We start from the raw sequence: 26,222 nt of genomic DNA on the forward strand, positions 1-26,222 counted from the left end.
CCAGATAAAAATAATTCATTATGGAAAACCTCAGAAATGTGACTAATAAATGCAGCAAAGTAAACGCAGAAGTTACTCAGTCACTCATTTTTAATCCTAAGACACTTTTCACAGTATAGATGGCAGGAGAATTCGTAGTTACTAAGGTTGGAAAGCTTTAGAAATGTGGAAAAACTAGGGATGCCCTATTGTGACCTGGATACAATAACATGACCAAATAAAATGACTAAATACATTGAGCTAGTCATCAATAGTTTAGCCTCTGATGCAGGTGATATGTAATTCACAATTCAACACTTTTATGACAAGGTCAAAAGATACAAGATTTAAAGGGGTACTCCAGTGGAAAAATCAGCCAAATCAACTGCTGCCAGAAAATCATACAGACTTGTAAATGACTTCTAGTTAAAAATCTTAATCCTTCCAGTACTTATCAGCTGCTGCATGTTTTAGAGGAAGTTGTGAAGTTCTTTTCTGTCTGACCACAGTGCTCTCTGCTGACACCTCTGTTAATGTTAGGAACTGTCAAGAGCAGGAGAGGTTTGCTATGGGGATTTGTGCCTGCTCTGGACAGTTCCTGACATAGAAAGAAGTGTCAGCAGAGAGCACTGTGGTCAGATGGGAAAGAACTACACAACTTACTTTGTAGTATACAGCATCTGATAAGTACTGGAAGGATTAAGATTTTTTTTTTTAAATAGAAGTAATTTACAAATCTGTTTTACCAGTGGTTTTTACCAGTGGATTTGAAAAGCATTAACTTCCTTAGGTTTCCTCTTAGGATTTCCTGACCCCAAATGAAATCAAATTTACCATGCACGCGCCACAGGTTTCCAGCACCAGCGACGTGAGGTTGCATACTTGTTACACATAGCACAGCTGCCAGCCGCTTACATACCATACTACTTCCTCCCCAGCAATTCTGATCTGATGAAGGTCCTATGAGACCGAAACAATAAAAGCAAACATGAGGATTTTGGATAAATAAAATCACCTTATTTTTTACTTAAAAGTGCCATGTTTATCTTGAAATGGATAATAAAAGAGGTAGTAGGACCCTACTAGAGCAACATTCCTTTCAGAAAGTGCCGTACCTTGCATACAGCTAAATGATTCCTCACCAAGTCCTCGTCAATTCCTCAATGTGAAACACCCTTATGTGCAGCAATATCTCCAAGCAGAATTTCTGATCAGAATTCGGCGCAGAGATTCCATTGTGCGAGCATAGGCTATGTTCACATGGCAAAATGTGCTTGCGGAATTCCACATAAATATTGTGCATGAAAATTCCGCAGCAGCAGAGTCCCATTGATTTCAATGGGATTCTGCTGCTCTGTCAACATAGCAGAGTTTCCTCAGCAGCAACATCTGCTGTAGAAATAGTGATTCCGGCGTCCGCAAAAACATTGCACTTGTTTTTACGTATTCTGCTGGGAAATGCATTGCCGTCTATGAGGCGCCTGCAGGCCCTTCACTGTCTGTGGAATGTCCACACCACCGTGTGAACATAGCCTTACTGTGCAAATGGAAACATCAGTACTTGCTGCCACCCTATCTTTTTTTTTACAAACAACTATATTTTGAAGTTTGTAACTTTTGCGAGTAAACCTAACGTACAATTTTGATTTAAACTTCAGGGCTGTGTTCACATGATCAGGTTTTTAATTGCAATCACTGAAAACAAAAACAGAAATGGATCGGAAAAGTAAAGAAGTCTCAGTCTTTCCTTAAATGATCTCAATGTATGGTCTGTTCCTGGTTTTGTATTCAATAATTGGGATAAAAAAATCTGATAGTGTGAACAGAACCTTATACTAATATTATTGCATCAGAGATTATTGTAACAAAGTGCAACCCTTAAAATGCTTTAAGATAGTAGGAATTTCGTATATATATATTGTAATTCCCTAGTTTATAAACTCTGCTGGCATAGATCAAAGGTTAGCTGTGCATTTTCCAGATAAAAGTATCTTTCAATTAGAATTTGAAAACAATTAAAAAAATGTGTTGAAACCTTAATGAATGGGAATGGAATCCAAGACGTGTGACTTACGTAGGACACAATCATGTGATTGTTAAAGGGATTGATATGCTTCTATTTTTATAGGAAGAATTTCCAATTTTCTTTGCATTCTTTAGTAGTGACTTGACTATATGTTAGCCATGGCATATACTACTACTACCACTAACAATTGCTAATAATGATATTAACAACACAATAAAATCTTATAATATGCAATAATACCACATAGAATACAAAACCAAAAATAAATGTTACCCATGAATCATACTGTGTTTGCTTTTTGCAGGTGCTGTAAAAGCTAACAAGCAGTTTAGGTAAGTGACTGTTTATATTGTATATATAAATTTTTTTTTTTTTTATCAACTGATGCCAGAAAGTTAAACAGAGTTGTAAATTATTTCTATTAAAAAATATTAATCCTTCCAGTATTTATTAGCGGCTGTATACTACAGAGGAAATTCTTTTCTTTTTTGGATTTCTTTTCTGTCACGACCACAGCGCTCTCTGCTGACACATCTGTCCATGTCAGGAACTGTCCAGAGTAGGAGAAAATCCCTATAGCAAACATATGCTGCTCTGGACAGTTCCTAAAATAGACAGAGGTGTCAGCAGAGAGCACTGTTGTTGTGACAGAAAATAAATCCCAAAAGAAAAGAATTTCCTCTGTAGTATACAGCCGCTAATAAGTACTGAAAGGATTAAGAATTTTTTTTATAGAAGTAATGTACAAATCTGTTTAACTTTCTGGCACCAGTTGATTTTAAAAAAAAAGTTTTCCACCGGAGTACCCCTTTAAGTAAATAGGGCTGAGCTGGAATACCTAAAACAGAAGGCTTATAAAAAAAAAAAAAAAGAAGGAAAAAAAAAGAAAAACAAGCTGGCTTTTTTTTTCAACCCCAACATCATCTTTTAATAGAAGCAATATGTTCTCAACCTTGAGTTATATCAAAAATAGGTCACCTTGTTTGTACTAAAAGTGTTAGTAGTGTATATGGCTAAAGCATGACCTTTGTTTTATTACTCCTTTAGTCTCATAAAATATTAAAGTTGAACTCAGGATTGAGATAAAGTGTGTGATCGGCATGAATCCCTGCATTCTTTCCCAATGACTAGGGTCATTCTATTCTATAAATTCACATTTATGACTCTGGATTACTTGACAATGATTTCACTTTTTAACTTTACATACCACGTGTCTAGTACAGAATGCATGTGATCTATGTGAACACATTCATGATATGTATTTGGGGTGGGGGGGGGGGGGGGAGTGTTAAAATTAAAGCTGAACCAGTAGTCACAAGATACAACTAAAAAAGTGAGAACTTAGAAGACAGAAACTGTAGCAAGTGGATAACCAATTTGTCCACTTGCTACAGCCCCTGTATTGTCTGGTTTTGCATTTTTCTGTTTTGTTGTCTGTTCAGACATTAGGATGCAACTTGGGCTCTGCTGGTGATTAGTTCTACTCTGACTATGACTGTTTTATGATTCACCTTTGCTATGTCTGTCTGTCTGTGTTTTTACCATGATTCTTTCCTGTTATGATATAGATTTTAGTCTGCTCGGTTGGCTTGGTCGGTTTTTAGTTGTAACGCTGAGCACTCCGGGTCCCGCCTGCCCACGGGTCACATCCCATGTCTCTCACCTGTCCCGTCCTCCTGCTCAGTCCCGGCGCGCATACCCGCTCTCTAGGGCGCGCGCCAGGTCTCTCAGATTTAAAGGGCTAGGGCACCATTAATTGGTGCCTGGCCCAATTAGTTCCAAGCACTCCCTACACTATAAAAACCCACTTCCCCTTCCTGTCCCTGCCAGATCTTGTTGCCTTGTGCCAGAGAAAGCGTTCCCGTTGCCATTGACTATGAACTGTTGCCGCCTGCCCTGACCTTCTGCTACGTCTGACCTTCCTTCTTGCCTAGTCCTTGTGTACCGCGCCTGACTCAGCAGTCAGTGAGGTTGAGTCGTTATTGGGTGGAACGACCTGGGGGTTACCTGCCGCAGCAAGTTCATCCCGCCTTGCGGTGGACTCTGGTGAAAACCAGTAACCCCTTAGATTTCGTTCCCCTGGTACGGCCCATGCCATCACCTCACTGACACAGAGGATCCACTACCTGTGTCATCCCCGCATACCAGTCCGGATCCTGACATTAGTATTATGTATGTCTGTTCTGTTTTAACATTGTTATATCTTAGTCTGTTAGTCTTGTGCTTGTACCCGTGATCAGTATTTAGTATTCCTGTTTAGAGTCCTGACCCATATTTCTCCATGTTATGGAGTTTGGTTTTGTAATATTCCTGTTTTTTATCTTGATCCGTATTCCTCCATGTTGTGGAGTTTGTCTTTTGTGGAGTCTGTTCAGACTCATCCGGTTCTCATTTAATTGTTCCGTGTATTATATTTCTGTTTCCTTTTAGGCCAGCATTCTGATATCTCGGTGAGATTGCCTGCTGGCTAGGAGTCTATTTGGCTTTGGTATTTATGTCCCTCTATGTTTGGAGTGGTGTGTATTGTTAATTTCTATGTTGTGTGTCCAGGTTGAACTGTGTTCTATGTTTCATGACCTGTTTAGTGTTTGACATTCAAGATCTCCTGGTTTCTACTCTATACTTATTCCATATCTAATCTTGTTCATTTATTCATATCTGCCATTAATCTTGATTCCAGTTTCTGAACGGTATATTAGTACGCTTTATTCTGCCTTGTTTGTATATTAATATCTGTTCTGGTTTTTGTATTCCCGTTACGTTTGTGATCTGTCCCCGATGATGTACTATATTATTTGTGTACCTTTATGCCCAATGCATTTTAGCGCAGGAAGAGACCGGTGCCCAGTTGTCGATCCATCATTTAGGGTGGATGAGCAAGTAGGCAGGGAGAGTGTTTATAGGGACAGCTTAGGGCTCACTCACCGAGTTCGCCCTCGGTCATGACAATCCCTTTTTACTAGAAGAATCCCCAACAAGAAAGCTGATCTAAAGCTGTTTCACTGCTAGGGCTCCCTGACCTCAGGATGAAATAGTACATGGTGTCCATTAGAAACAATAGGCTGCTTGTATAATGCATAGACATAAAAGGTCCTGCATACAGAGAGAAAGAGAATGGGACTCACTTTGTAGCTGTTAAGTTCTTAATTCTAAAGGTCCACAAACAATTTAGGGTAAAGTTGGCCAAACTTGCCATGTATGGGGACCTTCCTACTTTACACAAATGATGTTGGGGGAGAGAAGTGTCCGGCATGTTGGATTTCAACTGCTTGACATTTTTTTCTAAGGCAGATAAGCCATCACAAGTTCTGTCTCGCAGCGGCTTACCCATCTTTTCTTTATAGGAAACACATTAATGTTCGGCTAAATGCTCATGTGTATGAGGAGATTGTGTGAAATAGCTGTTGGCCAAATTAACTTTTATCAGAGACCTATTGATGGTGTATGACCACCTTAAAGGGGTACTCCCGTGCCCAGTGTTCTGAACATTTTGTTCAGAATGCTTGTTGCAAGTGGCAGTGATTCTGATGTCATGGTCATGCCCCTTGTGAGGTTACGCCATGCCCGCTCCATTCTTGTCTATGGGAGGGGGCGTGTCGGCCATCACACCCCCTCCTATAGACATAAAGGGGGGTGACGTCACGAGGGGCGTGGCCGTGACATAATGACCACTGCCGCCAGAGCCCAGCATTTGTTTAGAACGCCGGGTGCTGCAGGAGATTGCGGGGGGCCTCAGAAGCAGGACCCCTGTGGTCAGACATCTTATCCCCTATACTCTGGATAGGGGATAAGATGTCTAGCAGCTGAGTACCACTTTAAGTCTATACTAATCTATGGGACCACATCATCATTTTTGTTTGCTTAAACATCACTATAGACTTTGGATATGTCCAGTGGAATCTATGAACACTGCTCAAAAAAATAAAGGGAACACTTAAGCAACACAATGTAACTCTAAGTCAATCACCCTTCGTTGAAATCACACTTTCCACTGATTGACAATCAATTTCACATGCTGTTGTGCAAATGGAACAGACAACAGGTGGAAATTATAGGCAATTAGCAAGACATCCCCAATAAAGGAGTGGTTCTGCAGACCACTTCTGAGTTCCTATGCTTCCTGGCGGATGTTTTGGTCACTTTTGAATGCTGGCGGTGCTTTCACTCTAGTGGTAGCATGAGACAGAGTCTACAATACACACAAATGGCTCAGGTAGTGCAGCTCATCCAGGATGGCACATCAATGTGCCAATTGATCTCCGGCAAGAAGGTTTGTTGTGTCTTTCAGCGTAGTGTCCAGAGCACGGAGGCACTACCAGGAGACAGGCCAGTACATCAGGAGACGTGGAGGAGGCCATAGGAGGGCAACAACCTGGCAGCAGGACTTCTGCCTCCACCTTTGTGCAAGGAGGAGCACTTCCAGAGCCCTGCAAAATGACCTCCAGCAGGCCACAAATGTGCATGTGTCCACTCAAACCGTCAGAAACAGACTCCATGAGGGTGGTATGAGGGCCTGACGTCTTGCAGCCAAACACAGTGCAGGATGTTTGGCATTTGCCAGAGAACACCAAGATTGGCAAATTCGCCACATGCGCCCTGTGCTCTTCACAGATGAAAGCAGGTTCACACTGAGCACATGTGACAGACGTGACAGAGTCTGGAGACACCGTGGAGAGCGTTCTGCTGCCTGCAACATCCTCCAGCATGACCGGTTTGGTGGTGGGTCAGTAATGGTGTGGGGTGGCATCTCTTTGGGGGGCTCCACAGTCCTCCATGTGCTTGCCAGAGGTAGCCTGACTGCCATTAGGTACCGAGATGAGATCCTCAGACTCCTTGTGAGACCATATGCTGGTGCGGTTGGCCCTGGGTTCCTCCCAATGCAAGACAATGCTAGACCTTATGTGGCTGAAGTGTGTCAGCAATTCCTGCAAGAGGAAGGCATTGATGCTATGGACTGGCCCGCCCTTTCCCCAGACCTGAATCCGATTGAGCACATCTGGGACATCATGTCTCGCTCCATCCACCAACGCCACGTTGCACCACAGATTGTCAAGGAGTTGGCGGATGCGGAGTTGGAGGATGAGGACATCCCTCAGGAGACCATCCGCCACCTCATCAGGAGCATGCCCAGGCATTGTAGGGAGGTCATACGGGCACGTGGAGGCCACACACACTACTGAGACTCATTTTGACTTGTTTTAAGGACATTACATCAAAGTTTGATCAGCCTGTAGTGTTGTTTTCCACTTTAATTTTGAGTGTGACTCCATATCCAGACCTCCATGGGTTGATAAATGTGATTTTCATTGATAATTTTTGTGTGATTTTGTTGTCAGCACATTCAACTATGTAAAGATGAAAGTATTTCCTACGATTAGTTCATTCATTCAGATCTAGGATGTGTTATCTTAGTGTTCCCTTTATTTTTTTGAGCAGTGTATATATCAAGTGCACTATTTTGAAGAGATGTGTTGAGTGTATGAAAATACAAATGAAAAGAACTAGAAGGACCCTTAATGTGATCTCGGCAGCGAGGTTCGGTCAGATGCCTTCTCTGCTCCTTTCACTGGATGCGGAGAAGGCATTCGACTGCATAAACTGGCTGTATTTGAGGATGCTATTGGAGAGGTTTGATATACCTCGGGCTATGGTGGAAGCCATCATGGCTCTGTATAGTTCGCCCTCAGCAAGAGTGAGCATAGGGGGGGCCCTGTCTAGATTTTTTTCCATATCAAATGGGACACGACAGGGATGCCCCCTGTCACCTACTATATTTGTTTTAATGATGGGGCCATTTGCTCATGCTATTCGGGAAACTACGGAGTTAGTGGGCATCCCTATAGGGTTAGTAGAACACAAGGTGGGCATATTCGCTGACGATGTGATTCTTACTATAGTAAACCCTAAAGACTCATTGGAGTCGGTGATGGCATTGTTGAACCAGTTTAGTGAGATCAGTTATTATAAATTGAATTTGTCAAAAACAGTGGCACTCCCGGTAGTGATGGCCCCTGACGAGAGGAAGGAACTGGAGCAGAAGTACCCCTTTATGTGGAAGGAATCATCACTGACGTATTTAGAAATCAGACTGATGATCTCCCCAGTACAAACAGTGATGTTTAATATAGAATGCCTTCAGAAACAAATGAAACTTATAATAGAGAGGTATACCAAATTACCTCTTTCCTGGCTGGGCAGAATTGCAGTACCTAAGATGGTATTACTCCCCAAAATTCTATATATCTTCTCAAATCTGTCCCTAGAAGTCCCACAAACAGTAATAAAAAAACTGCAATCCACTTTGATTAAATTTATTTAAAAAGCAAACCAACTAGAGTAGCTTTTAAAACCTTATGTAGACCGACGGATCTGGGGGGATTGGGCTGCCCGGATCTTGGAAGATATTACCAGGCAATTCATCTTATGCAATTACATAGATGGTGGCATAATGATCATACATTGAAATGGGTTGAGGCAGAAGCATGTATGACAAGAACCGCATCACTAAGAACTGCCCTGTGGATTATTGCTATACAGGGCAAAATAATTCCCACAACCAGTCCAGCAGCTTTAGCAAGTATAAAAGTTTGGATAAGAACTAATGTAAGTAGGCGGCTTGATTTGATTAAGTATGAAAATATAACAATGGAGGTAGTACAGCAATGAATCCCCGAGTCCAGTTTTATAGACTGGGAGAGAAGTGGGATTAGGATATTGGGAGACATCAGTCAAGATAACATATTACTGCCCTTTGAGAAGATTAGTGTTAAATATAAGCTCCCTAGTAGAGAATTTTTTTAATATTTACAGTTGCGCCACTTAATTAGCACATTTAAATTTAAGGAGAAGGCCCCTTCTTTATCTTTTGGGATAGTGTTCTCCAATCCGGGGAGGAATAAGGGGGGGGAATCTCACTAGCTTATAAGACCTTACAAGATAAACCACTGGGCTTAACTAAATTTCAACAAGACTGGATGAAGGACTTCGGTATGGAGATACCTTTAGAAATATGGTCACCGTCCTTCTCTCTCCCAACCAAAGTCTCACATTGTGTAGCACACTTTGAAGTGTCCCGTAAATTACTCTACCGTTGGTTCTTTACTCCACAACGAATGGTGAAAATGGGACTTGGGACTTCAGATTTGGGCTGGAGGTGTGGAGTGGAAGAGGGGTCTTTATTGCATATATGGTGGAACTGTAGACCCATATGTCGGGTTTGGCGAGAGATTTGGGATTTATTGGGGAAGCTATTAAAATAAATACCATGGGGACCAGAAGTAGCTCTGCTATCATTAAGATTAGATAAATTACCACTCTTTAAACAAATAACAATATTTCATATACTATCTATAAGTCGTCTGGCAATAGCTAAAAGATGGAAGTCCCAGGAGACCCCTTCGCTAAAAGAAATAATAAATTCCCTTAAATATGTAGGCACAATGGAGATGTTGAGATTGCGGAGGTTGAGTAGCTCAGATGGGGTTAAGAAAGAAACACAAATATGGGAACAACTAAGTAACAAATTATCAGCTTTAGTACCGGAAGAGGAGGGAGGGACGGATTGAGAAGCTATAAGGAGAGAAAAGAGGCTGGAAAGAGAGAGAGAGTATAAGTTAAAGAATGGATCAGAAAGTAGAGAAGGCAATTTATTGATTTATTTATTTTTTTCCTTTTTTTTCTTTTTATCTTTTCCTTTTTCCTTTTCTTGTTTTTTGTTTTTTTCCCTTGCATGACTTATAATGCAGATTATAGATATTGTTAAGATGTATGTAAAACAATACTGATAATAATAAAACTTAATTAAAAAAAATAAATTAAAAAAATGCTAATGAAAAGTCAATTTTTCAAAACTATAGAGCCAGTTTCTTGGGATAGGGCTATGTTTGTTCCATTAGAAATCACATAATTCAGACCTAGGCAGTTTATTTACTGCACATATAATAAAATACCCAATAAAATGCTAAGGATTTGCCTGATAAAATATCTATAACTAATGACTTTCTGCATTGATGCACTGTATACCTATGCCGTGGAAAGTTTTTAGAGCTCAACCCTTCAAGGTTATCAATATCCTTATCAGAAGTTGTGTTTATAGTGAAAGCATGCGTTTTACATTATTTGTTGTTACTATATCTACCTAATATAGTACAGCTCTCACCTTTAATTGGATCTCATCAGTTGCATAACAGTTGTTCTTGTGTACATATTGCCAATAGCCATTTCTAAAAAATAATTATAGGATGTTTATCACGTATTAGAAGCTGTGCCCAAAAGGTACAACAGATCAGTATGGTCTATGGTACATTTGCCAATTACCTTTTGTAGCCAAGCTGGCGTGAGGTAAAATTAGAGAAGTATAAATTGGTGTGAACTTGGTCTTGGGACACTCGGCTGGAAATTGATTAGTAAGAAACTACATGTGCAGCCGTTCATTCTTTCTATGAGACGAACCATTCCTGTGCAGTCCTGCAGTTTGCGGAATGTCCGCATAGAGATTCTCCATGAGGACATTTCGTAGTGTGAACATACCCTTAGACAAGAGTTTCTAACTCATTTAGCAATTTAGCCTCACAGTTAGTCATTGGAAAGAAGTGATTCCAAAGAAACAATAAAATAAACTGCGCATTCCTGTATTTAGATACTTATGAGAAGCAGAAAATTTAAATTGTAAATATGCTTACATATTATTCAGCAGCACTGTACAGAGCTTGTCATGACTCGGATCAGTCCCTGTCCCCATTGGGCCTCATCATCTAAGTTCCATTGCTATATTATGGAGTGTGGGAGGAAAGCAAAGTACCTAGATGAAACTCAAACAAAAAGGGGAACATACAAACTCCTTGAAGATGTTCTAAGGCCCCTTTCACACTATAAAATTCATCCGTTTTAAAGATCCATTTGACGTTCCATTACAAAATCCCATACGGCCGTTAGAAATTCCCATTAAAGTCTATGGGATTTTTACATTATCTGTTTTAATCCGTTATAGTCCGTTATTAATAACGGACGTTATTTTGTGACGAGAGAACGAACGGAAGAAATAGTGCATGCACTATTTCTCCTGTAACTATCTTACGTCACAATATATCATCCATTAATAATAATGGGCTAAAACGGATAATGTAAAAATCCCATAGACTATAATGGGATTTTCTAACGGCCGTATGGGATTTTGTAACGGACGTTTAATGGCCTTTTTAACAGGGTTTTCATAATGGAACTTCAAACGGATCTTTAAAACGGATGAATTTTCTAGTGTTAAAGGGGCCTAAGTGGGATATGAAATCAAATTCTTTTAACCCCTTAAGGACACATCCCATTTTGGCCTTAAGGAACAGACCAATTTTTATTTTGCGTTTTTGTTTTTTCCTCCTCGCTTTCTAAAAATCATAACTCTTTTATACTTTCATCCACAGACCCATATGAGGATTGTTTTTTGCACGACCAGTTGTCCTTTGTAATGACATCACTCATTTTACCATAAAATGAATTGTTTTTTCGTGACATATTGTACTTTTACATAGTGGTAAATTTTAGTTGTTACTTGCATCCTTTTTTTTGTGAAAATCCCAAAATGTCATGAAAATTTAGTATTTTTCGAACTTTCAAACTCTCTGCTTGTAAGGAAAATGAATATTCCAAATAAATTATATATTGATTCACATATACAATATGTCTACTTTATGTTGGCATCATAAAGTTGACATGTTTTTTTTTACTTTTTGATGACATTAGAGGACTTCAAAGTATAGCAGCAATTTTCAAAATTTTCACAAAAAATTGTAAATCTGAATTTTTCAGGGGCCAGTTAAGTTTGAAGTGGATTTGAGGGGCCTTTCTGTGAGAAATACCCCATAAATGACCCCATTATAGAAACTGCACCCGTCAAAGTATTCAAAATGACATTCAGAAAGTTTGTTAACACTTAGGTGTTTCACAGGAACAGCAGTATAGTGGAGGAGAAAAATCTAAATCTACATTTATTCCACAAATCATGCACAAACCTCTCCAGCTGTTGCAAAACTACAACTCTCAGCATGGACTGACAGACCATAGTTGTACTGGGAGTTGTAGTTTTGCCACAGCTGGGGGGCGGCCACAGTTTAGAGACCACTGCACAGTGATCTCCAAACTGTGGCCCTCCAGATGTTGAAAAACTACAAATCCCAGCATGCCCAGACAGCAAATGGATGTGTGGGCATGCTGGAAGTTGTAGTCTTGCAATATCTGAAGGGCCACAGTTTAGAGACCACTGCATAGTAATCTCCAAACTGTGGACCTCCAGATGTTGCAAAACTAAAAATCCCAGCATGCCCACACAGCCATTGGCTGTCTGGGCATGCTGGGATTTGTAGTTTTGCAAGATCTGAAAGGCCACAGCTTAGAGACTCTAAACTGTGGTCCTTCAGACCTCCAGGCCGCTTACCCAGTCACCCAGCCACTTACCCAGTTGTTAAGGACTCAGTATGCATACGCCCTGCTTCCTGAAGAGGTTTAAATCCCTCTAATTTGAAGACCTATAACTTTCTCATTTTTCCATATATACGCGGCTGTATGAAGGCAAATTTTTTGCACCGTTATCTGTACTTTTTGCTGATACTACATTTGCTTAGATGAAACTTTACAATTTTTGAATAAAATGTGACAAAAAAGCTGAAACTTTGGACTTTTTTTTTACCTTTACGCCATTCATCGTATGGGATAATTAATACTATATTTTGATAGTTCAGATGCAGAGCATGCAGTGATTTTTTTACACTTTTTGGGTGTAAAATGGGGAAAAGTGGGCGATTAAAATTTTTATTGGGAGAGGGGATGTTTCTAATTTTTGTACTTATTTTTTTTTTATTTTTAAAAAAAACTTTTTATTAAACACTTTTCATGTCCCCATAGGGTACTATTTATTGAAATCATTTGATTGCTAATACTGCATATGCATAGCACTAATCAGTGCAATCGGCGATCTTCTGCTCTGGTCTGCTTAATCTCAGACTAGAGCAGAGGATCCCAGGAGACGGACGGAGGCAAGTGAGGGTACCTTCGTCTGCCATTTATGATGATCGGATCCCCACGGCAGTGCCGCGGGCGATCCCTACTGCATTACCGCAGATGCCGTGATCTGTATTGATCACAGCATTTAAGGGGTTAATGGCGGACATCAGCGCAATCACTGATGTCCGCCATTACCGGCGGGTCCCTGGCTGCTGATAGCAGATGCAGTTCCCTGACACTGGGAAGTAAACGGGAAGAAATGTGGCACTCCGTGGTCTGAGGAAGCATGTTATTGGTGTTGTTTTGACATAAGTGGACTGCAACCCTACAGGATACACAGAGCCAGCTTCATATATATTTCATATATATTTTTGAAACCAGAGAAATCCTTTTAAGTCTTACTTTATTCTATAGTACTGTATTTTTCTTTCTACAAATATATGTTTATTTATATCTTTATTTTCTATTGTGTATAGGATTTTCTAGTGAGCCATACCAGAATTATCTTCATGTGACAACCTGAATATGTGAAGTTCTTTTTAATCACAGGGAATGCAAGGCAAAGAAACAGAATCATATGTGGATATGTCTGACGACTGTCTTTAATGCTTACTTTAGGATGATGTTTGCAATGAGAATGTTGTATTTAGTGATGAAAAGTAGGGGCCATATTTGAATTAGCGATATTTTGCGAATATATGGACGTATAGTCGTCCTATGCTCCTGACATTCGCATATTCGCAATGTTCATTCTCTTTATCTTTCAAATCTTGCAAAAATTTGTGATGAAATTCAATTTCACTTATATCTTTCACCTAAAAAAAGGGAGGGATCAGTGTCCTCTGGAAGTGCAGATATTTGCATAAATATTTGCATAAATTTGCATAAAAATATATTCGCAAAATCTCGAAGTGACGATATTTGCGGTAAAAAATTGCATTTTGAATATTTGCGCTCAACACTAGTTGTATTACCTACATTGGTATCATAGAAATGATGAGTGTCTGCTCATGAGATCCAGAAATCTCCAGTGGTGACACATTTATCATGGTACAGCAAAGTCATTGACTAAATAGGCAGAGAGGGTATTTTTGGCTAAAATGCTCTGTCCTACAAGTCCTGGCAAACACATGAAACCACTAGAAACCACTACATTTAGAAAATGTTCACTCAGTTTATATACTTCACAGCAAAACCACAAATCACTGACATGACACAAAATAATGTTTGTTTAACCCCTTGGTGACTCATGTTGTAAAGCTGAATATTAAGGCTTCATAAAACAAATACAAGTAAATTATTTTCATTAAAGAGTACCTGTCACCAAACTAAACTTTTAATATATTGTTCCTTATGTAATTATAAGACACTTTACTATGCACTTGCTGTTAAAATTCTCAACCTTTATGTTTTTGATGTGATTAAAAAAAACGGCCACTAGGTGGCTCTGTTCTGTTCCCTGCCGCAAGTCAAACAGTTAAATTGATCTCCTCCCGGCCTGGCAGGAGACCAAACTCAGGAAGTGCATGCAAGGCACAGCTCTCACAGGCTTCAGTAACGTCTGCTGATAATACACAGCTTTTTACAGATCGGAAATTTTTTTTAAGGGCAGGAGGGTAGTCATGAGTAATTAAGTTATATAATCTGAATTAGTTTAGAAAACATGGTTTGATCACAGGTACTCTTTAATGGCAGGGTTTTCTCCAGATCAATCAGAGGGAACAGTTAAGGCAGTGTTTCCCAACCAAGGTGCCTCCAGATGTTGCAAAACTACAACTCCCAGCATGCCTGGACAACCTTTGGCTGTCCAGGCATGCTGGGAGTTGTAGTTTTGCAACACCTGGAGGCACCCTGGTTGGGAAACACTGAGTTAAGGGATCACTCAATGTTGGGAACCATCAACAACTATAGTTCTAACTGGTACCATATTTATCAGCGTATAACACCCAATTCCCGTATCCCTCCTTATATTTACCTGTCGGCACGCTCCTTCAGGCTCCAGCAGCGTTCAGTGCTGTCGCTGTGCTTTGACGAGTGATGTCTTCAACGCGACGTCACTTGTCAGCGCGCAGCAACAGCACAGGATGCCGCCGTTGCCTGAAGGAGCGCGCCGACAGGTAAATATGAAAGCCGAGGATGGGGAGGGACTGGGGCAGGACTCTGCCCCCGCAGAAGCCGCTGCAGTTACATGATTTAAAGTGGCCACCTTAGATCAATGAAGCGCAGTGGCTTCTGTGGGGCCAGAAAGAGTTTATCAGGCTACAACACGCATGTACCTGTACCGTCAAGGATATTTGAGTAAAAAATCTTTTTTAACCAAATTTCCTTGGAAAAATAAAAGGTGCGTGTTATAGGCTGGTGCGTGTTATACCCCAATAAATACTGTACTTTGCTGCTTCTCCTCCAGCTTTTAAGTGAGGAAAGGACTTCAAATTGGCGCAATATATATTCAACATCAAGTTGCTGCCTATTTTGTTTGAAGAGCAGGTCATAGAATGTCTTTTCTGGATGGAGACTTGTCATGAACCATTTTTTTTAAAACCCATATAGCTGTGTCTTACAAGTCTGTCACATTGTCCCAGATTTATCAATCTATCTGAGGCCAAATCAGACAGTTTTTGTCCTCAGACAGATTGATAAATCTGGCCAATTAACTCCTGTTCCACCTTTTTTTGTGGAGCATTTTTATTTTCAAGACATATTGCTTTAAGTTATCTTTTTTGTCAATTTGATATCCCTCTTGATCTAACCATGTTTATGGTTGACCTAACCGTTTATGGCATTCCCATTTATTTGCACCACTTTTACACACAGCTCACTGGGAACAACCTGCATCTTTTGCCATCTTATTGTTTTTTCATTTGACAGCTCCCTTGTTGGGGCTATGTTAGGCTGGGTTCACATATGTCTAGCATCCGGCATAGGTGAACTCTCGACGCAACTGATGCCACAACTGATGACAACTTGTCATCAGTTGTATGGCATCCGGCATCCATTGTTTCTGGGCAACGGACAGGGGAATGCAGCAAAGTATGTTCCCCTGTCTGGTGCTCTCCGGCATGTCCAACCATCTAGCGTCAAAATTGAGACACTGGATCATTGTGAACTGTCCCATTCAAATGAATGGGATCAATTCTAGCACCAGTTTCCCTCCAGTGCACGCCAGAGGGAAACTATGCCGGACATATGTGAACTTAGCCTTAGCCAAGTTCACAGCTGTTAAGTACTTTCCTTTTATCTGCAGACTAGTCTTCCTTTTTGTAGCCTTGTTCAAGTAGTTGTTTAAGAAATGCAAATTTTACAGTGATCTCAAATTTTACAGTGAATTTTTTTCTTAACATTGAGTGATTTTAAAAATGTTTTCTTTATTGAGTTACTCAAATAATTTACTTTTATATGTTTAAGGGATATTTTAAAAATAATAATGTTTATGTGATTGTAACCATTGTTTTGCTTTTTATATGTCTATTTGTTACAAAGTGGAAAAGCTGTGAGTATATACTGGGGATTCCAAAATTTTAACAGGGGTTCTATGATGGTTTTATCTCTGCTGTAAAGTCTATGGGGGAGATTTAGCAAAACCTGTGCAGAGGAAAAGTTGCCAAATTGCCCATAGCAATCAATCATATTGTGTCTTTCATTTTGCAGAGGCCTTGTTAAAAATGAAAGAAGCGATCTGATTGGTCTATGTGCAACTTTACCTCTGTACAAGTTTTGATAAATCTTCCCCTCTGTCCCTAACAATAAATGTGTTGAAGCTGCCCACCCACTAACTAAATCTTACCATCACAAAGAAATATTGATCTGGTGCATTTCTCTCATTCAGACACAAGCTGCACTTTCACCAAAATAAACTGTTGGTTAAGGCTTCTTTCACACTACAAAATTTCTCCGTTTTAAAGATCTGTTGGAAGTTCCGTCTGAAAATCGGCTGTAAAATGGAAGTTACAAAATCATATACGGCTGTTAGAAAATCCCATTATAGTCTATGGGATTTTTCTATTAGCCGTTTTTAGCCGTTTTTACAGCCATTATTTTGTGACGGGTGATAGTAACAGGAGAATTAGTGCATGCACTATTTCTCCCGTTCATTCGCCCGTCACAAAATAATGGCCGTTATTAATAACGGGCAATAACGGGTTAAAACGGCTATAATGGGATTTTCTAATAACCGTATAGGATTTTGTAACTGCTGTTTAACAGCCGATTTTCAGACGGAACTTTAAACGGAGTAATTTTGTATTGTGAAAGGGGCTTAACCTTGTCTGAACCGTCATGAACTTCTTTTCCTATGTGAGGTTATAGTTTATTTAAAAAATGCTGTTAAGTTTATGTCATTTATTTATTCAATCATTTTAATAAAAACTATTTTAAATGTTTTTTTTTCTTATTGTTCGAAATAAAAACATTTTCTGCTGTTTCACATTTCACACTTAAATTCTATAGGAAAAATATAAAGTATATTGTTCAGATTTTAAGCTATGTGTCATTTTCATCACAATTTAAGTAAGTACAATCTATGTGGTTTCTGCATAAGATTTGCATACTGTTTATCTGAACCCTGTGAGCATTAAAGGGACTAAAGCTGACAATGTTAGATATGCAGCAGTCAAATGGAATCGGACAAACTGTAATCTGTATTGTGGCTTCCAAACTCTCTCTCAGTGACAAATGTCAGTGAAGAGAAGAATATGGCATGTTGGATTTAAACTGCCAAAAGAGGTTAAAAGAGTCTCCCCCCCCCCCCCCCCCCCCCCATCTTAGTCTAGGTTTCCACTTGTCTTTTTTTTTTTTAACACCTTAAAAAAACGCCGGCAAAAAAAGCTTTTTTCTGCGTTTTGGCAGTTTTTCTGGCGTTTTTTCTGGTGCTCGAAAACAGCCAAATTTGTCCCCTGTGGCAGTTTTTTCACTGCCGGGTACCACTCTGCGGGTCGGATGCTGAGCGCCCGGTCCACAGAGTGTAAGGAAATGAGGAATGATGTACAACATCACTACTCATCTCCCTCGGCCGTATAGTATACAGGAGTCCATAGTGTACCCGTGTATACTATACAGGAGCCGGGAATCCTGTCACCAGACTTACAGGATTCACTGCTCCTATAGCCTTTTTGGGCAGTATACAGTATATACAGCTATCTATAGATAGCTGTATATAGTGTATACAGAAGACGTCCACTTATCTCCCTTGCTCCTGTCCCGGCCGGGGCCTTGTAGCTCCACCCCCCCTTGTGATGGCATCATTAGGGGCGGATCTACAGACGGGAGCCAGGCTGGTAAGTGTGAGGCTCTGTTCACATTGTCTGTTTTGTATAATGTGACAGACCCTTCTGGCAGTGTCCTCCCAGACAGGGAGACTCCAGCTGTTGCTATACTACAAATCCCAGCATGACCAGATAGCCAAAGGCATGCTGGGAGTTGTAGTTTTGCAACAATTGTAGGCTCTCTGTTTGGGAAGACATTGCATTATGGGCACATTTTGTTTTTTTCTTTTTTCTTCTCGTTTCAGGTCAGTGTATGCAGAGGATTACAGCAGATTTGGAGGACTACTGCGCATGAACTGGATTTTTTTTCTATTTAATAAAATGGCTAACGAGGGCTGTGGGGGAGTCTTATTTAAAATTTTTCCAATGTGTCATTTTTTTTTTTTATTGAATATTCTGGCTATGTAGTGGAAGCTGTCTAATAGACGGAATCCATTACTAAGCCGGGCTTAGTGTTAGCCCCAAAAACAGCCAGCGCTAACCCACATATAATTACCCCGGTACCCACCCCCACAGGGGTGTCGGGAAGAGCTGATACCAACAGGCCCGGAGCATCAAAAAATGGCGCTCCTGGGCCTAGCGGTAACAGGCTAGCATTATTTAAGCTGGGGAAGGCCAGTAACAATGGTCCTCACCCACCCTGGTAATGTCAGGCTGTTGCTGCGTGGTTGGTATCTGGCTAAAAAAAAATTATATGGGGAACCCTATTCGTTTAAAAAAAAAATTATTTTTAAATGTATTTATTAAAAAAAAACCTCATAGTGTTCCCCGACTTTTTATTCTCAGCCAGATACAAACCAAGCAGCAACAGCCTGACGTTACCAGGGTGGGTGGGGACCATTGTTACTGGCCCTCCCCAGCCTAAATAACGCCAGCCTGTTAACGCCTAGGCCCAAGAGCACCATATTTGGCACTCTAGGCCTGTTGGTATCGGCTCTTCCCGGTATCCCTGTGGCGTTGGGTACCAGGGTAATAATTGGGGGTTAGCGCTAGCTGTTTTTGGGGCTAACGCAAAGCCCTGACTTAGTAATGGACTCCGTCTACACAACGGCTTCCACTACTAAGCCTGTAAAGTAATAACAAAGAAAAAAAGCGCACACAAGTTAAAACATTTTATTAGGAAAAACACTCTCCCACAGCCCTCGTTAACCATTTTATTAAAAGAAAAGAAAAAACTGCAGGTCATCATCGTAGTCCACCAATTCCAATGTAGTCCTCCGTATTCACGTATCTGAAACGAGAAGAAAAACACAAAAAAAATGGGTTAGTACCTGGAGAGCCTAACTTACCACCCCCGTTCCAGCTCCGTCATCTTCCTGCATTGCTACAAGTCCAGTGACGGAGCAGGAACGGAGGTGGCTAAGTGGCCTTCTGATCACTGTATCCAGCCATCTATACAGGTGGCCGTATACTGCATTAACGTAGCAGAGCACAACTGCCTCTGCTACTTTTGCAAAACTACAACTTCCATCCTGCCCGGACGACCTTTGGCTCTCTGGGCATGCTGGGAGTTGTAGCCCCTTCACTTTATGACTAAGCTAAGCTACACCTCACGCTAAACTCTCTAAACTACATTTTATCTGCCTGTAAAACTAAGTTAGCTACACTACACCCGTGTACAACTACGCCAACTATGCTAGGACTGGACTAACACTACACTACGCTAACTACTCTGAGACTACGCTGCGCTCACTACTCTAAGACTACGCTAACAATACGCTACGCTAAATACGCTAAAACTGTGCTAATGCTACACTACACTAAATACATTAAAACTGTGCTAACACTACACTAAATACATTAAAACTGCGCTAAAACTAAGCTACGCTAAATACGCTAAAACTGCGCTAACACTACACTACTCTACGCTAAATACACTCAAACTGCTCTAACACTAAGCTACTCTATGCTAAAACTGCGCTATCACTACACTACGCTAAATACACTAAAACTGCGCTAACACTAAGCTACGCTAAATACACTAAAACTGCGCTAACACTAAGCTACGCTAAATACACTAAAACTGCGCTAACACTAAGCTACGCTAAAACTACGCTAACACTACACTACACTAAAAGTGCGCTAACACTACGCTATGCTAAATACGCTACAACTGCGCTAACACTATGCTACGCTAAAAACTGTAAAACTGCGCTAACACTAAACTAAAGCTACGCTAAAATTGAGCTAACGCTACGCTAACTATGCTAAAATTGCGCTAACACTACGCTAACTACTTTATACCTGTGTAAAACTACTACTCCCAGCATGCCTGGGCAGCCTTTAGCTGTCTGGGCATGCTGGGAGTTGTGGTGACTTCACTGCACTACAACTCCAAGCATGCCCGGGCAGCTTTCAGCTGTCTGGGCATGCTAGGAGTTGTGGTCCCTTCACTGCACTACAACTCTCAGCATACCCGGGCAGCCTTCAGCTGTCTGGGCATGCTGGGAGTTGTGGTCCCATCAGCTAAACTACAACTCCCAGCATGCCCGGGCAGTCTTCAGCTGTGTGGGCATGCTGGGAGTTGTAGTCCCTTCGCTGTCTAATCTAAGCTAAACTACAACTACCAGCATGCCTGGACAGCCTTTAGCTGTCCGGGCAAGCTGGGAGCTGTAGTCCTTTTGCTGTCTAATCTAAGCTAAACTACAACTCCCAGCATGCCTAGGCAGCCTTTAGCTGTCTAGGCATGCTGGGAGTTGTAGTCCTAAACTACAACTCCCAGCATGCCTGGGCAGCCTTAAGCTGTCTGGGCATGCTGGGAGTTGTAGTCCCTTCGCTGTCTAATCTAAGCGAAACTACAACTCCCAGCATGCCTGGGCAGCCTTTAGCTGTCTGGGCATGCTGGGAGTTGTAGTCCTAAACTACCACTCCCAGCATGCCTGGGCAGCCTTCAGCTGTCTGGGCATGCTGGGAGTTGTTGTCCTAAACTACAACTTCCATGCTGGGAGTTGTGGTGCCTAAACTATGCTAAATTACAACCTCCTACACTAATCTATCTACCTACGCTATTTGCGTAGTGCTGCGCATGCGCAGTACTACTTTAGCTGCGCTCGCTGCTCTACTTTCTGTTCTCCGTTCCCTGAGAGTTAGCAGAGGACGGGGGTAGAGCAGCGGGCGGGGAGGCAAGCGGTTGTCAGCGCTATCGGGCATAGGCATCCCGATAGCGCTAGCGATCGAGCGCGCTGGCGGGTGACAATAAAACAGTAAAAGTCGGGCCACAGAGGCCATGAGAGCTCCGTGCAACTTCAGCTATCACAGGGAGAGGAGATCCTCCCCCTGTGATAGCCAAACTGAGACTGCCGTGCGCGTCGATGCGTGACGGTTAAATATGTCACGTGACAAGTGTGAGCCAATAGGATATGATGGAGGCAGAGCATTTCATGGCAAATTTCATTCTACGGCACTGCACCAGACAACATTCACACTAAAGGAGCTGTGTTATCTTTACCACAGTTTGACAGTTTCTGTCACTGAGCTCCAGCAGGTCTTCATATGAATGTCAGGTCAGAGGAAGGAGGGTGCTGCTGAGGGGACCTGTAGATAAGCAGCCATTCTCCCTCATGTGATGCCCTGTCCTCACCCTCCTCTGTTCTGACTGACCTGCAGAGAGCAGGAAGGGCCCAGGAAGAGTGGGGAGGATCCTTCAGACATTTGGCCTGGGCCCCCTGCTGCTGCCTGTACTACCCTGATGGGTATTTCTTGGGGACCATGCTCCTGATGGTCTCTGAGGTAGCTGGCCTGCTGGACTTCAGGCAGCAGATTCAGACTTCAGGCAGCTGCATTAAAGCACAGAGCTGAATACTAGAGGCCCTGGTGTACTGGTGGTGCTGCTTCCTGATTGGCAACTGAACGATCACGTGACCTGCCTCCCTTCGTATCATCCACTTCCTCTGTGAGTAACTTGTTGTGGCTCTTAGCAGCAGCTTCTGAATTAAACTTCCCGGCTCTGCATTGTTTGCTTGTAGAAAGTTTAATTCGGAAGTGGGACATGAAGAGGCCATGGCAGGACATGACCCCGAAAAGCCAGATTCGGGACGGTTGGGAGGTATGTATATGTATGGCTATCTTTAAAGGGGTACTCTGGAGGAATACCCCCTTATCAACTGGTGCCAGAAAGTTAAACAGATTTGTAAATTACTTCTTTAAAAAAAATCTTAATCCTTCCAGTATTTATTAGCTGCTGAATACTCAGAGGAAATTCTTTCTTTTTGGAACACAGTGCTCTCTGCTGACATCATGACCACAGTGCTCTCTGCTGACATCTCTGTCCATTTTAGGAACTGTCCAGAGCAGCATATGTTTGCTATGGGGATTTTCTGCGCCTAGACATGTTATCCCCTATCCAAAGGATAGGGGATAACATGTCTGATTGCTGTTTGGTCCCACTGCTGGCACCCTGCGCGATCTCCGGGCCAGCTCTGTAGCATTACAGTCATGGAAGCCTGGGGCTTCCCTAATCGTGATGCAGGCCACGCCTCCTCCATTCATGTCTATGGGAGGGGGCGTGGTGGCTAGTACACAGCCGTCACGCCTCCTTCCATAGACATGAATGGAGAGGGCGTGGCTGTGATCGCCAGTCATTCGTCATGGAGTGGTGTTCATTCAGTGCACCAGATGACTGGGGTGCCGCAGCGGAGATCGTGAGGGTCCCCAGCGGCCGGACCCCCCCGATCAGACATGTTATTCCCTATCTTTTGGATAGGGGATTACATGTCTAGCAGTGGATTACCTCTTTACAGTTCTAGAAAAGGAGATGACATGGAGATATGGGTACAATATTTTCACTATGGGTGCTAGAATCCATAGCTGCCAGACAAGCAAGGGGCCTGCAGCAATTATGATGATGTCTTGGTGATGTCACAGCTGAGAATATTATAAAGGCAGTTGTCAGGGACATTCCTTTTTCACACTAAATGGCATTATACTGTATATTATTCACATGCATTGCTAGGTCTTCAAAATAATTAGGGCTATCGTTCATAGTCCCAGTCACGCCACTAACCACACCCCAGTAACGCCCTAACTATGCCCTCATCCATGTCCATTCGCTCTCAGCCTCCTCTTTCAATATACTCAGTACTATTAGTGGGCAACCATACAGTGTGTTGTCAGCAATCACACTCCTATCACCCTCAGATCTCAGCATGTACACACTGCCTGAGAATGGTAGAAGTGCTGCAACCACACTCTTATTACCCTCAGACATCCTATACATGCTGGGATCTCACAGAAAACTTTTACTTTCTCAGTAAAATATAAAAGTAAGAATATACATGCAACATTAACATAGTAATATATGTAATGTCTTTGAATAAGATAGTACCTCTAAAAGATGGACTTACTGTTACCAAATGACATATACCAGGGGTGTCAAACTCAAATTCATCGGGGGGCCGCATCAGCAGGTTGGTCACCCTCAAAGGGCCGTTTGTATCTGTAGGACCCCTCCCCCCCCCACATACCGTATATGCCGGCGTATAAGACGACTGGGTGTATAAGACGACACCCGACTTTTACAGTTAAAATGTAGAGTTTGGGATATACTCGCCATATAAGACTACCCCTCCTACCGCAAATGTACAGTACATTGTAGTTCCCTCCACATTAGGTAGGCAGCATGTTCCCCCACATTAGTAGGCAGCATGTTCCCCCACATTAGGTTGGCAGTATAGTTCCCCCCACATTAGGTAGGCAGTATAGTTCCCCCCACATTAGGTAGGCAGCATGTTCCCCCACATTAGTTGGCAGCGTGTTCCCCCACATTAGGTTGTCAGTATAGTTCCCCCCACATTAGGTAGGCAGTATAGTTCCCCCCACATTAGGTAGGCAGTATAGTTCCCCCCACATTAGGTAGGCAGTATAGTTCCCCCCACATTAGGTAGGCAGCATGTTCCCCCACATTAATTGGCAGCATGTTCCCCCACATTAGTTGGCAGTATAGTTCCCCCCACATTAGGTTGGCAGCACCCCCCCTCCCTCCCTCCACACAGACATACAGCCTCCAGCCATATACAGTGTATGGCTGGAGGCTGTATGTCTGTGTGCTGCCCCCACTGTGATCCGGTCACTGCTCCTCCGGCCCCGGGTCACAATTTACTGCTATGGCCTAAGGAGGATCGCTAGAGGACAGGCGTTGGGGAAGGCTGGCGGCCGGCGGCGGCTACGCGGGCCACATGACGAGGTCTGGCGGGCCGGATTCGGCCCGCGGGCCTTGTGTTTGACACCCGTGACATATACCATATGCATATCAGGGTGGCCCCAACTACAGTGACAGCCTCTTTCTTAATTCCTCATGGGGGATAAGACAAAAACGGGGGAAGGGGGAAATATCTATGGCAGTGGTCTCAAACTGTGGCACTCAAGATGTTGCAAAACTTCAACTTCCAGCATACTCAGATAGCCAATGGCTGGCCATAGTTTGGGACCACTGATCTATAACATGTCTTGTGTAGGTGACTTTAGACTCTGCTATAAATGTTTCCACCCTCCACCCCTGTTTTTGTTTCATCCTGCACTAAATATTAAAGGGGTTATCCAGGAAAAAAACTTTTTTTTATATATCAACTGGCTCCAGAAAGTTAAACAGATTTGTAAATTACTTCTATTAAAAAAATCTTAATCCTTTCAGTACTTATGAGCTTCTGAAGTTGAGTTGTTCTTTTCTGTCTAAGTGCTCTCTGATGACACATGTCTCGGGAACCGCCCAGTTTAGAAGCAAATCCCCATAGCAAACCACTTCTAAACTGGGTGCTTCCCGAGACACGTGTCATCAGAGAGCACTTAGACTGTTTAGTTTTTAATGGACTTTTTCATCACTTTTTATGGATTTTATTCTGCTTTATGAAGTGACCAAAAATGTGCAATTCTGGACTTTGGTATTTTTTTTATGTTCACACCATTTACCGTGTGGTTTAATTAACCTAATATTTTAATAATTCAGACATTAAAACACGTGATACCTAATATGTTAATTTTTTTTATATATTTTTACCTTATTTTATTTATAAAATGGGAAAAGGGGGGTGATTCCAACTTTAATTAGGGGGAGGGGTTATAAACATTTATTCCTTTTTTTTTCCCCGCTTTAGAGGACTATTACATGGCATCTTTGGATACCTTACACTGATCAATGCTGGGCTATTACACAGCAGTGATTAGTGTTACCTGCAGTCTGTTGCTCTAGCCTTCCAAAGCAGGCTAGAGTAATACAAAAGAGATCTGACGGCACAAAGGAAGGTAGGAACCCTCCAGCCTTCAGTTAAGGCGATCATTTAAGGTGATTGCCCTGCAATGGTCCTGATCACCCATAGCAACCAGCCGGTAACATTGAAAGGGTCTAACATCTAAAGGGTTAATATTTTCAAAGCGGCAATCACCGCTGCAGGCTAGTTGATTCCAGCCGGGGGCTACGTGCTTTGGAGCGGGATGACGTCACAATCTCACTCCGTAGCTGCTTCCCCATTCCCAGGACATACCCATATGTCCTGGGAAGGGAAGGGGTTAAAGGGGTACTTTGGTGGAAAACAATTTTTTTCATATCAACTGGCTCCAGAAAGTTAAAGGGGTACTCCGACCCCAGACATCTTATCCCCTATCCAAAGGATGGCCGTTACACCCCCTCCCATAGACTTGCATTGACAGGGCGGGGCGTGACATCACACGGGGGCGGAGTTGTGACGTCACGATAATCTGTCCCTGTGGTCGGGAGGCAAAAGACTGAGAACCTCCAGCGCTTCCGGCAGTACTTACAGGTGGATACTGCATGCTAGATTGTGGGGGTCAACAAAATAAGCCTATTCAGTGGTGCAAGATAAGGCTGGGAGGGCCTAAAATTTAACTTTTAATGTATCCATTAAAATATTCTTAGATTAAACACCCAGTGTCAGTGTTATAAAATTGTATTAAATATATCAACTGCAGTATACTCATAACACATAGACATCAGTGTCCGGTGTCCATGCTGT

The 26,222-nt window shown here is 42.1% G+C and overlaps 1 protein-coding gene across 3 annotated transcripts in view; it reads left to right on the plus strand.

The window, feature by feature from the left end:
* The window catches only part of SUSD1 (sushi domain containing 1), a 165,743-nt gene extending 150,990 nt beyond the window's left edge, over window positions 1-14,753 (plus strand). For all 3 annotated transcript variants that reach the window (XM_056518609.1, XM_056518623.1, XM_056518618.1), the window contains 2 exons: window positions 2,310-2,337; window positions 13,474-14,753. In XM_056518609.1, coding sequence (XP_056374584.1) covers window positions 2,310-2,325 — 16 coding nt within the window. In that variant the 3' untranslated portion in view covers window positions 2,326-2,337; window positions 13,474-14,753. The remainder of the gene's footprint in view (window positions 1-2,309; window positions 2,338-13,473) is intronic.
* The last annotated feature ends 11,469 nt before the right edge of the window (window positions 14,754-26,222 follow it).

Source organism: Hyla sarda, chromosome 1, assembly GCF_029499605.1.
Source record: "Hyla sarda isolate aHylSar1 chromosome 1, aHylSar1.hap1, whole genome shotgun sequence".
NCBI classification, from domain to species: domain Eukaryota; kingdom Metazoa; phylum Chordata; class Amphibia; order Anura; family Hylidae; genus Hyla; species Hyla sarda.